Genomic DNA, 14,077 nt, shown 5'->3' on the forward strand with positions numbered 1-14,077 from the left:
ATTGTTTCTTCCTAACGGAGTACTTTGCATTTGTCCTTATTGAATTTCATCCTATTTACTTCCAACCATTTCTTCAGATTGTCCAGATCATTTTGAATTATAATCCTATTCTCCAAAGCACTTGCAACCCCTCCCAGCTTGGTTTCATCCACAAACTTTATAAATGTACTCTCTATGCCATTATCTAAATCACTGATGAAGGTATTGAACAGAGCTGGACCCAGAACTGATCCCTGCAGGACCCTACTCGTTATGCCCTTCCAGAATGACTGTGAACCACTTATAACTCCTCTCTGGGAACAGTTTTCCAACCGGTTATGCACCCACCTTATAGTAACCCTATCTAAGTTGCATTTCCCTAGTGTGTTTATGAGAAGGATAGTTTGCTCTTGTGCCCTTAATAATGTCTCTTTGAAAAACTGCCAACTGTCTTCAATTGTTTTTCCCCTTAGACTTGCTTGCCATGGGATCTTACTTACCAACTCCCTGAGTTTGCTAAAGTCTGCCTTCTTGAAATCCATTGTCTTTATTTTGCTGTTCTCCCTCCTAACATTCCTTAGAATCATGAACTCTATCATTTCATGATCACTTTCACCCAAGCTACCTTCCACTTTCAAATTCTCAACCAGTTCCTCCCTATTTGTCAAAATCTAATCTAGAACAGCCTCCCCCTAGTAGCTTTCTCTGCCTTCTGAAATAAAAATGCCTTTAGACGCCTTCCTTTTATTAAATCTTCAGATATGATATATTCCACCAGCTGTAAACCCAAAACAGTTCAGGGTTTTTTTTCAGAATTAAACATAATGTTGACTATGAAAATCTCCAGTGAAAAGGACCATCAACAGTGTTGAGATATACATGAGAACTCTCTTTTGAAAAAGCAACAAGACAATGGACTAAGACTGTATCCCAGGACTATAACCAAAACAACATCTAGCAACGTGAAGGAAGAGTAAATTAGCTATGACTGACCATATAACATTTTGTAATAGAAAATATCACACTGATTAACGTAAAATGGAAATAATGTAAGCATGTTTAAATTTATTTTCATCTTATTTTATGTAAGTTTGAATAATAAAATTATTTTTTTAAAAAATCCACCAGCCTTAAAGTTTAATGGTAAATGACCCAAATAGTAACTAGAGACAGAGGGGCAGTCAGCATATGGTTAACTAAAACTTACCTTTGCCTTTTGTCTTTTTGATGCCCAGGCTTACTGAACCTCATTCCAGGTTTTGCTCTAGATTGTGCTGTGCTGATAGTGATACATCAACCATGTTGGAACATTTATTTATTTGTTTTGAATCAGATCTAAAACAAAATGACTCCAGCGCTGTGGGTGTCCTTGATACAGACCATACAGGCCTCCAGAAGGGTCATGTAGAAGTGCCATTTTTATTACACTATTGATTTTGTAAAGTTTCTAAAATGTTATAACCATTTGGATTTAAAACCCTTTAAAATAAAATTTAAACTTTACAAAAACATAGTAAAACAAAAACCTGGCACTTACATTACTTCCTTGTTAACTCTACAGCAGCAGGTAATACACATTGTTCCCAGAACGGTATCAGGCACACAAGCTTCCACTTATTTTTTGTACAATGGTGACATTATTAAAGCTGCTGATACTCAAAAAAAAAAAAAAAGTAAACAGCTATAATAATTGCAAGCCCCATCAGCATCAACAGAGGAGGAAATTTTTTAATTGGGAAAGACAAAACTGGTAGAAAAATAATTCTTCTAGATAGGTCAAATTTGTTTATGAAAAAGAAAGCACTACACCAAAAAGAATAATTTTTAATTAGAAAATATTTACCATTTCATAAGCTTTTAGAAGCAAATACATATTTAGAGGAGTCATTTCATTATGTACCCCATTGTCAGAGATTATGATTTCCAAAGATTTGCTGCTGAAAACGAAATTGTCTTCCTTTAACATTAAAGGGATCTGGCTCCAATAAGTATGCAGTACTAAAATCCCTGTGTTGATGAAAGCAATAAGCCACAACAGGATGTACACACTTGGCTACTGGGGCATTGTGCAGCACAACACCAAAGATCTTCAATCACTTAACAATCCCATCAACAGCCAAATAATGTATATCCTAGCATGATTATTACTGTTGGGTATGAAACATTAACAATCATCTAATTTTTAAAAATGAATCCTACATTAAAAAAAATAGTAGCGGGACTCCCTTTGCAATATGATTAGAGGCCCTAAGTAGATTAAAGGTGGGCTGTTACTTTGGACTGACTCCCATTTTGTGGTGCACTGTACCTCTAGATAAAGATTCCTTTTCTGCAGAAAAGGACCTAGGGGTGACAGTGGACGAGAAGCTGGATATGAGTCAGCAGTGTGCCCTTGTTGCCAAGCAGTGTTGCCAGCAGTGTGCCCTAGTTGCCAAGAAGGCCAATGGCATTTTGGGATGTATAAGTAGGGGCATAGCGAGCAGATCGAGGGACGTGATCGTCCCCCTCTATTCGACATTGGTGAGGCCTCATCTGGAGTACTGTGTCCAGTTTTGGGCTCCACACTACAAGAGTCCAGCGAAGGGCAACAAAAATGATTAGGGGTCTGGAACACATGACTTATGAGGAGAGGCTGAGGGAACTGGGATTGTTTAGTCTGCAGAAGAGAAGAATGAGGGGGGATTTGATAGCTACTTTCAACTACCTGAGAGGTGGTTCCAGAGAGGATGGTTCTAGACTATTCTCAGTGGTAGAAGAGGACAGCACAAGGAGTAATGGTCTCAAGTTGCAGTGGGGGAGGTTTAGGTTGGATATTAGGAAAAACTTTTTCACTAGGAGGGTGGTGAAACACTGGAATGCGTTGCCTAGGGAGGTGGTGGAATCTCCTTCCTTAGAAGTTTTTAAGGTCAGGCTTGACAAAGCCCTGGCTGGGATGATTTAATTGGGGATTGGTCCTGCTTTTGAGCAGGGGGTTGGACTAGATGACCTCCTGAGGTCCCTTCCAACCCTGATATTCTATGATTCTATGATTCTAAGTAGGCCAATTTTCATGTGAGGCTCAGGTAATATTGATAGAATATATACTTTCAACATATAAACTATACTAGTTTAAAATCACTCTATGGTTACTTACCTACCTGATCCTGAAATTAAATCTGCACAAGTAAACTCTTCATTTGTGTGGAATCCCACTGACTTCAGTTGGGCTTTATACGAGTGTAAGGATCTGGCCCTGCTGATCCAATTGCTGATCCTTAGACCCCACACCTGCTTACAAATATGTAACTTACATGCCTTATATAAAACTTTTATAATCTCTGAATTTGGCCCACTGCATTTAAGGAAGCCTAAGAAAATCTAAGTTTTTTTAATCACATGCCAAGGGGTTGGAAGAGGGGACACAGGAAGAAAACCCACTACAGAAGGTGGTAAGGAGATCTAAGCAAAGTAGGTCACACCCACACACTCTTGAACTTACACCTTCCTCTAGCTTCTCAATGTGTAAGTAACACCAACTTTGACTCTATCACACATCAGCAAATGACTGCAAGTAAGTCTAAAGGAATATAACTGAGTCCCCCTTACTCCATCTTACACAGCACCTCTGACTTTGGGCCTGTGTCTCCAAGACACTGGTGTGGGAGTGATGATCCTAAGAAACACATATTTTTTTCAGTGATGTGATCCTTGCTGTGCATTTACCTTGAATCGATGCTATCATAAAAAGCCCGACCTGACAATCAACCCATGTCAAAAGTCACACTCAAATTTTGAACAGTGCTAAACTCACAGATATGAGCAATGCAGGCTTATGTGGAAGTTTACTACGATTCCCTAAGACTTTGTGTTGCTACAATGCCTGATAGATACATGGGCAATAAATGATCATGGAGGAGATAATCCCACTACAAATATTACAGTAATCAGATAAAATTCTGAGGTGATATAAGTTACATAGGTGGGATTTTCAGAAGTATTAGAAGCACAAGTCTCACAGAGAGTCAGTGGGACTTATGCTCTTATGTCACTTAGGTGCTCCTGAAAATCCTGCTCATGTCAATAAAGTGGGGTTATAAATAGGTATAAGAGAAATCTAAGTGTATGCTAAGGTATTATGAGGGAGTCAAAGTGAGTGTAAGGGAGGCTAAATTGATTTAGCTAATGACCTCAGCTGGTCCTTCGTTATGCAACTTAAAGTAACAGGGAAGTACCCTATTTTAACTGACACTCCCCCATTAGGCATGTCTACGCTGTAGCTGGAGTGTGCTTCCCAGAGCAGGTAGACAGACGCTCTAACACACTAAAAATAGCACTTTGGCTGTGGAGGCTTGGGCTAACCACCCAAGTATGTGCCCAGGTGGTTGAGTATGATTATATTCGGGTGGCTAGCCCAAACCACTGCCTGTGGCCACACTGCTATTTCTAGTGTGCTAGCTAGAGCACAGCTAGTGCATGTTTGTCTACCCATGCTGATATGCATGCACCCAGCTACAGTGTAGATATATGCTCAGTTGCTCTCCTGATACACCTCTCTATTCCAATCCTCTAGTGTGTAAATTACAGAAACTGACATTCCTTTACACCCATTACTGACGTGGAACTTTTACCATCTTATATATCACCTCTGATCTGGCTGAACTAGGTTAGCAAGAACTTAACATTTCTTAATTTATGATACCTTCATTGAATATGAAAAGATTGTTTAAGACACATATCATACTAACCAGTAGAAAATGTTGGAGCTCTAAAAATCCAGTCAGTTTCATTTAACTTTATACAGTGATGCATCCTTGAGTCTTCTCGGAGATCCCACACTACCAATGAACCATCCATTGTTCCGGCAAATACTAAAGTTGCCTTACTGGGACTAAAGCAGCAGCATGACACCTATAAGGTAGGAACAAATATACTAGGTTTATAATTGAAAGGGAGCTAAAGGCTTGATCCAGCTCAATATATCTGTGTTCTTCCAACCCACATAAAAGCTAGAGATGCTGCCTCCATGGCATGCCAACATAGGAGGTTTTCTGCAGCCTATCTCCTCTCCAGAGCATTGCTGTATTGTCCCTACCCACAGTTGCAAAGCTGATAGGTATAATTCCATTGCATAGTAATGGCTGGGGAGACAGATGGCTCCTTGAAACCTCTGGCCCAGATTAAAAAAGAAGAAATCTGTAAAATGCAGTCAGGGTGAACGTAGACCCTCTCTCAGCTCTCCAATATCAGAGTGTGGAGTGGAGTGTGGTTATTGTCTCACTCACTGGATTCAACTGTACATGATTTATAAAGAAATTTTATACACTGTACCAGGACAGAACAGCACAATATGCATCCAAAAATCATTCATTCAATAGGCAATTGTGTAATGACTAAGAACTGTACCTCTGCTTCACAAACTAAAACTTTCTGAGGACTGGAAGGCTGCCAGATATTCCATACACATACGATGTACTTCCTGTCCAATTGAATAGCACCTGGCTTTTCAGGTAACCCGTGAACAGAAAGCAATGCCTGCCTCTGAACCTGAGAGACGTGCAAACAGGATACCTTTCGGCCTAAGTCAAAATAAAAAAGGAAAACTTGTTGAACATGAGAGAGAATAATTAGTTGCCACAGCCACAACCTAAGAAATTAACAAGTAATTTCAAAGAAAATTTTAATATTGCTGGCAGAGTGCATTTTCTGCCAGAGCATGAAAGAAGAGGGCATAGGGAGAGGGAAAGAAAACTGTTCTCTCCTGTCCCAAAACTGGCTTTAAACGAGGAAAGTGAACAGGAATGGAGAGAAAACTGAGCCACTGCTCTGCTCAGCTGCCTGGAGGCAAAGAATCTGCAGAACTATTATTTTGAGCACAACCAAGCCCTGGCATTCTCATTAAATGACTATGGTACATGGTGGAAGAGACACTAACATCTCAACCAGAGAATGGGCAATAGAGGGGAGGGTGCAGGATGTAGAAACATAGGCATTTGTCAGAACAAGATTCATTTTTCTGGCATATCTGTTAGAAAATGCAACATTTCATGTTGCAGTAGGTCTTTCCTTCACCCAGTTATGACAGTTTTAGTTTTTTCATTTAAATTTTTGTAGTTTGCATGGAGAAAGACACAGCTTTAGGGTAATACACTGTCTTCCAAGTGTGTTGTGTTCTAAACATATCAAGCCATATTTTAGCAGTGCAACATGGTTATTTTGCCCCACGTAGTCAAAGTTAATTGAGCTCTAACCCCAACATAACTAACCTGAGGAGGATCACTCCATGCAAGGGTGATCTTTCAGAGACAGAAAGCCAGTATATTAAAGAAAAGAAGGTGTGACTCTTGGCTGCATTTTTGGCCTCTTGTGGTCATTTGTAGCCGCAGTCCTCTAAACAAGCATATAGGGAACTGCTCTACATAGAATTACAGCAGGATCAGAGGAATGCAAAAGTGAGCTTTACCGCACCTTTACATCCTGACATGTGCTCTCCACAGATCAATCAAGCACAAATGCTGGCACTTCATGTAAAGAAGAGGAGTTCTATTTGTTCACTAAAAGGTGTGCAATAAAGTTCTCTTACCATGGAGAAAAGGTAGATTAGTATTTAACTGGAAGCAGCTATCACTAATAGACAGACTGGTTTGTCGAGATCTTAGGTTCCACCTGGGTTGTGTTGCAACTCGATCTTCCTCAAGCAAAACAGCAATCACCTTTCAAACATAATTAATTACATTTATAGAAATAAAAAAGACCATTCTTCTATTTCAACTTTGCTATCGGCAACTTTCAAAACTATTTTGATGAGTTTAATAGCTGTTGATCAACTCTCTTGGTAACTTCACAGCTTTGCAAAACATGGTTTAATAGGGAGTTATGTTTTACACAGGCTTTTTTCTAACCCTCTGCACAGGGTTGAATCTCACCCGTAATTAATATTATTCAAGGGTACCTAGAAAGGACAGGCGTTTTAAGTGATCCATCTCTCCCACATTTTATATATGCACATTCACTGAGGTAGAAACGTACCTGACAAGCAGACCGGAGGAAGTTTGTTAATCTCTGTGAATCAATCTTAGGTGTTACAGCAATATCTATAGACACATCATTGCTGCTTCTGGGACCTGTAAAAAGACATGAGGTTACAAACAGGCACCAACATACAAAATCAGCTACCAAGGAAGTTCCATGTTCTATGAAACATTTGAGAAAGAGAAGGGATGATAGCAGCCAACTTCTCTTCAGCAGCAACAATGCTGAGTTTGGAGACGCTGCTGGGGGAATACTTCTCTTTCCAGCAGAAGCAGGGATCAATCAATCAATCAATACATAAATAAATAAAGCAGTCTGTCTCATTTCATGATCTAACAGCAGCAATGAAAAAGAAGGAGAGGAAGTTTAAGCATTTAAGGCCCTAAATAAACAAAAGCAAAGGGTTACTCACCTCCAGATACAAGGATACTGTCTCCTGGATGTTGTGTCCATTTTTCTAGAGTCTCTATTTCATCTGTTTGAACGTCTCTCTCAAGATTATCCTCATTGCTCTGAACATATGCCTAAATACGAAGTTAAAATTATGAACATGACGATGCCAACTCTGAGCACTTTCTTGCTGCCACCAAATAGCTAAAACTTAACTTGAACAGTAATTTTTAAAAACTATTAAATTCAGTATTACTGTCTTCTGTTTGTCAGTTAGTTTCTAAATACATACACATAATGTGCTACATATTAAATTGAGAGTAAATGTATTTTTAGGTTTCAGAGTAGCAGCCATGTTAGTCTGTATTCGCAAAAAGAAAAGGAGTACTTGTGGCACCTTAGAGACTAACCAATTTATTTGAGCATAAGCTTTCGTGAGATACATGGAATGCATCCGATGAAGTGAGCTGTAGCTCACGAAAGCTTATGCTCAAATAAATTGGTTAGTCTCTAAGGTGCCACTAGTACTCCTTTTCTTTTAATGTATTTTTAATTATTCATGTTTAAAATCAAATCTTTGAACACATCTACCAACAACATTCCAGAAGACACAGAACAGACAAACTATTTTAATGCTTTGACACACTTAGTTCAGGATAAATATTGAATCTCTTGCAAATATTCTGAGGACTCCTGTGGTTTTGCAGCTGTCCTTTATGTTAATAAGCACTAGTCATCTAAAAATGTTTATGAATGTATTATGTATTGCCTTGCTTCCTGTTGCCATTGTACTTTTTTTCCCACTATCCTCCCACTTCATATACAAATTCCTCTAAAAACTACAGCGCTACTGACTGTTTAGGCTCATTCCTGACATGGTTTTTCTCTTGTCAAAAGTAATTAAAGTGTTGACATTTACCACCCTCCTAGCTAATGTAACCAATGGAAGGAAAATAATTTTTCAGGATCAGAATCTCAGTTTTCAGGATTTATATTGTCTTAAAAGTCAGGTACTTGCCTGTTTAGTGTTTGTTTTCCCAAAGTTCCTGATGTACATGTCATATTCATTCACTGGAGGCAAATCCAGTAAAGAAAAACTGACTGAGAAATCCAGGTCAATTAGTCGGAGCAGTTCTGAACTGCGCTTCCTTTACAATGAATTACAAAACAGAAAAAGAGTTAAGATGCAAAATCTATATGAACCCATGGCAATTTAGAGGAAAATGGCATTACACAATAATGTACTACAGATCTAGCAATCTATTCACCCCTCCAAACAAATGCATGGAGTCCCAGATCAATGCCCATTGATATTAAAATGTTTATCCGTGTAGATACTCATACAAGGAATGGCAACATTAGGAATCTAGTTTATTGTGACATTAAGGTAAAGATCATATATGACTTCCAAGACCTGACTGCAAATCTAGGGAAACTTATACTACTAATTACAGGTATACATAAACCCAAGCTTTTTATAGCCTAGGGAGTGTTTGTGTCCAACTATTCAAAGTGACAAGTTAAGTTACAGACCTTACTGAAAAGCTATGAAAAACTACGCTTCCTGTGATATAACAGATGCACTTTACGTTCTTCAAATAGTTAGGATGGTGGGAAGTACTCCTAAAGCCATGCCAAATATGTTAATGATATTCACAATTTTTTCTGTGTACACACAGGGTAATCTACACAAGCTGTGACAGCAAGACTCCCAGCCTGGCTAGCGCTTAGGCTCTGAAGCCCATGCCCCTCCCTATGCTTCAGAGCCTGAGTTCCATCCTGACCCGCAACGTCCACACAGGTATATTTAGTGCAGCAGTGCAATTCCGAATTTGTTGACCCTGTCTGAGAAGCTCTCTGCTGCGGACTGTATAGACAAACCCACACTATTTAGATTCTATAGAACAGAATTGATTGTTCTTTGTTACACTTACTCAAAGAAATTATTTTAATATTTCTTTAATATAAAACAAAGCGTACAAAAGGGATTTAATTTAAACCAAATAACTGAAGTTGATAAAGCAATCCATCACATGTAAAATAAAATATTATATAAAATATTATTTATATATAAAGTAATTATATATCAGGATGGATAAAAATCAATGTTTTTTTTCAATTAAAAATCGGATTTTTTTAATTTAAATCGGATTTTTATGATAAAATCAGGAAAAGCCTATCTAAAGATTTTTGAGGAAAAGCCTATCTAAAGATAGTTTTAATTAAGATACATTATAGCTCAAAGATATCTCATCAAGGAATAGGGATTATAAATTCTAATTCTATAGCATGAGACAATATATTCATGGAATGTTTAAGAAAAGTTTTGTAAATGAGTTCCAATAGTTTATGGATTAGGCACCCAATCTCATGGGGTTCCACAGGCTTCGGTATGGATTATTTAGGTTAATCTTTCTATATACACAATGGGAATCAGTTCTCAGACTAGACGACACCATCAGAGATGCTTAGTTTTGCAGTTCTCAAACTGTGGATTTGTATCTCCAGAGGTAACATGATTATTAACAGCAAAAATGTTTTAAAATAAATAAATAAATAAATAATATATAGAGAGGTGAGAAATAAGAGACCTCAACTCTATAGTACCTCTGCAAATTTGTGTACACAGAGTCAATCCCTTACCTCTCTCTAAAAGTGCAAAGTTTCAAGAAGTACAATGAATAGAAGATTGTTGGGGGTGGAATAGATCTGGACAAGGAGAAGAAGGCTGGAGATAAATGTGAGAAGAGAGGGACATATGCTTGTTTTGTTAAAATATTATATGTTTGCTGTTGAAGAAAAAAATCCAGAATACTTAACGTCGTTGTTTTAGTTAAATAAAACAATTTAAATGTCTCTCTGGTGATGTTCTCCTCCTAATACAGCATGGCAAGAAAATCCTCCAAATATTAATGATTAACCTGTTGAATTGGAGATAGTTCACCTCCCAATGACTTCATAAATATCTGCTTCAATTACCTTTGGTAAATGAAATAACGAATCATTCATTTTCTGATATAGCTGTAAAACTAATCTGAAAAGTTTTCAAAATAAAGAATTGTTTACAAATGTATAGTGTATACCTACTAAAAATGAAACCTACATCTATCTCTGAGTTGTGAAGAATATGTTTATAACAACCAACAAGAATGCACTTTTATGTAGAAAGCCATAATTAAATCGAGTCTTCCGGACTAGTGATTTAAATCATGATTTAAATCAAATCAACCCTGTTGCATATAAAATATTACTAAGAGTATTTCAAACATTATGAAAAGAATTTACATTTTAGATGGTGAGCTGCCTAAACAGCTACATGCAGTGAATTTTTAATGCTGCTTACTTCTGTTTACTGGCCATATTTCGGTTACTTTGCCGCTGGTTTGCTGTTTCAAAATCCATGAACATTCCACAAAGAGATCCTCTGGCAGGAGAATCTTGCCTTTCTGTATGATATTACAAAATTTTGTGAGTGAAACTAATAAAACATTAAAATGTCAGATAACTGGAGTTATAGCAATCAACAAAATGTGTTATGATGTGCAGATGCTAAAGATTAATTATGCAGGTAAGGATATATTTGCAGGAAAAGGAGTGGTGCACTGGGTATCAAAACTTTATCAAATATAAAGCAACTAATCTTTTTTCCTTTACTGCTGGTCCTTTACTATTCAGATTTTCATTTCTCTTAAAACTGTCCCTTCTTTTCACCATGAAGAATTCCCCAATGTACATTAAGAGTTCAAGGATCAGCGACAATACTCTGCCTTTAAGATGGCCCTGTTCAAATAGTGATTATTAGGTCAGATTCACCCAAGCTGGCAGAAGGTGGTATAAACCACTTCCCAATAGGAGGTTGGCCTCTACAGCTGAGGCGGAATCACTGGTTGAGAGGAGACATTGTAGCCCTTTGGGGACATAAGGCACAAGCTGAAACCTGCTGCTCTAAAGCCAGTCTAGTCAATGAACCAACTAAAGAGCTAGAATCCATGAACTCTTAAATTTTAGTTCCAGCTCTGCCAATGACTCACTATGTGGGCTTTGAAAAGTCAATTGACTTCCGTGTCTGAATCAATGTCAGAGTCGACAATATTTAGCTATCTTAGAAGAAGATTGCTAAGATTTGTTAGATAATGTTTGTATAGTGCTTTTAAAATGTAAGATGCTATAGGAGTGCTAAGTATCACTGCTATAGTGATCTGTAGTTTACATTAAATCAGAATGATTTGTCAAAATACACAGAATACTGTACAATTTACAATAAATCAAAATTTGTGCAGCAAGTATTATAAGGGAACTTACAAATCTGATCTATACAAGAGCATACATTAAAAGCTGACGCAGGAATGGTGAGCTTCTGCAAGAAATATAGGAAATCTGCACTGCAATATACTGACTCTTATACAGAAGGCTCTCACAAAACCTGCCCTCTTTTAAGCTGTGTCTGCACTAAAAATTAGGACCCATATTTCCACATTTATTGCCTTTTAATAATTAGATCAAATCTGCTCAGTTTACACGTAAGAAGATGATTTTTCTAACTGCCAAATTACTACTTACTCAACCTGTAATCTGATTCTGTAACCAGATTTTAGTTAAAAATGCAGTTGATGTTGCATTATCTAGAGAGAAACTCAGTCACTCTTCCATAGCTGTATTTGCCCTGAAGTACCAAGAGGAGTAAAAAATAATAAAAGCGCTTCTTATAGACCCAATCCAGCATTGTGATCTGCATGGTTAGACTGTGTGAAGGTGAATCGGGGCCTTATGGCGGACATAGTCAATAAACTAAGCAGATCTGTCGAGGAAGAGGTTGTCATTTTACATAGTCACTTTTCACAGCAAAACTATACTTTAAAGATGAATTATAAACCAAAAATAAAAAATCGTGTTTGTGTTCTTTTATATTTTGGTTATTTTTTCCACCAGTAAAATATTTTTTTTTCCTCTTGTTTTTAACATAAAAAATATCAGGTCCTGACTTCTCTCCTTCTGTTGGAGGACTTGTTAAGACCTTTGAAAGACTGGGAGGGCGACATCATAGGAAGCTGAAACATGATCTGCAGCTCTCCCAGCCCTCCAAATGAGGGAACAGGGTTATTAAGTCTCGGCCTTTATACTTCACATTTGAATTCATTAGTAATATCTCTGAAGTTTTGGTTAGCTATTTTAAAGTTATGCTGCTTAGCCACAAAGCTAAGTGATTTACTCAGAATACTAGTTTTTTGCCTTTAATGGAGATCTTTAGAGCAAGCAGAAGTATCTTGTTTGCACAAAAGCTGCAATGCATTTAAAAACAACACTTAAAAGATGAGCTCAATCACATACCTATGTTTGGTTCCTTTTCATGTTCTTTTTGAATTTGCTTTGGTAGTAAGGTACCAATCCTCTCATTTTCTGCATTAATTGCTCTTTGAATTTCTTCTATTTCTGATTTTTTGGAAACAGGGATCTCTCTTAGTCTTTCTTCTGAGTCTCTAGCCTCACTATCATTGTCTTCATCATCATCGTCATCAAAATCATCTACATAATCCTTTAAAAATAACACTACTTTTAATAAATGTTAAACAGAAATGAAATCAAAAAATTTAAATCATACTACTGGTGCCTGTGTCAAAATACTTTTTGTCTTTTTTTAAAGATGCATTTAAAAAAAAAATCCTACAGCTCAATACAATGAAGAGCAAAAAGAGTTCAAGAGCAATGATGCATGAAAATGGCCATAAATCCTCTGATCAGGAGTAATTTTAAAAAATAATTCTTTGATTTAAATAAATTACGTTCTCTTAAATGCTGTGATAAGCTTATCTGGATTAGCCATACCCAGTGTCTTGGAACAGAAAAACAGTACCTTTTTTTTTTTTAAATCTTTTAAAGTGCGTATCATAACAATGTATGTGCTGGTGTGTGGTGCTGTAACTGTTTTATGGACATTTGTTTAAGCTGAGATGCATAACTCTTTGTGGCTTTGCACCTATGAGTAGTCATCCCCAACTCGTGCCAATAAAACCTTTATACCAGCACACACCATTATGTAGTCTATAACAATATGGCATAAAATGGTCATATTAATGATGGAATAAATATATCTATTTCTGCAACCAATGAATAAAATGTACTTATTTTGCATCTTTCACCTCATCTTCTCTTTTCCCACTAATCTATATATGCTAGGACTGTGATAATCCAAACTTTTTAAACACTTCCTAACAGCCATCATTTAAAAAAAATAATCTAGATTCCCAAACCTGCAAAGACTTAGGCCCATATTTAACTTCAAGCACAAGAGTTGTCCCACTGAAATCAAAGGAGATATACCATATATACACACAACTTGAAATTATGGTTTTGACAGAAATCAATGGGGCCAAGATTTCACACACAGACCCTAGATGACCACAGTCCACAATTTGGTTGGACATAGCTAGTAATAAAGGTCCTTGAGGTACACTTTTTTACTTTACACAACTTTCTTGGCTAAATTCTGGTAAATAGAGCTGGTAACCTTATTTTATTCGTCAAACCAAACTGCAAGTCCAATAAAAAAATTAATATAATTTTTGTAAATTGCTACACTGAACACATTTTGGTGACCTACTGACATGTCAGACATACATGTCTAATTTAAGTTTTTCTTATAATCAGCAGTCCGTAACAAGTGAGTAGGCCAAAATTCAAGACTTTTACTCAAAAAGGTTTG

General features: G+C 37.0%; 1 protein-coding gene across 3 annotated transcripts in view; it reads right to left on the reverse strand.

Annotated features, from left to right (window-relative positions):
• Positions 1–14,077, reverse strand: part of DYNC2I1 (dynein 2 intermediate chain 1) — a 52,326-nt gene that overhangs the window by 11,922 nt on the left and 26,327 nt on the right. For all 3 annotated transcript variants that reach the window (XM_084619103.1, XM_084619102.1, XM_084619104.1), the window contains 8 exons: positions 12,706–12,910; positions 10,721–10,823; positions 8,396–8,525; positions 7,400–7,511; positions 6,985–7,079; positions 6,539–6,668; positions 5,362–5,534; positions 4,704–4,866 (listed from right to left, as the gene is read on the reverse strand). In XM_084619103.1, the coding sequence (XP_084475229.1) occupies positions 4,704–4,866; positions 5,362–5,534; positions 6,539–6,668; positions 6,985–7,079; positions 7,400–7,511; positions 8,396–8,525; positions 10,721–10,823; positions 12,706–12,910 (1,111 nt within the window). The remainder of the gene's footprint in view (positions 1–4,703; positions 4,867–5,361; positions 5,535–6,538; positions 6,669–6,984; positions 7,080–7,399; positions 7,512–8,395; positions 8,526–10,720; positions 10,824–12,705; positions 12,911–14,077) is intronic.

The sequence above is a fragment of the Lepidochelys olivacea genome (genome assembly GCF_965140295.1).
Source record: "Lepidochelys olivacea isolate rLepOli2 genome assembly, chromosome: 2".
NCBI classification, from domain to species: Eukaryota; Metazoa; Chordata; order Testudines; family Cheloniidae; genus Lepidochelys; species Lepidochelys olivacea.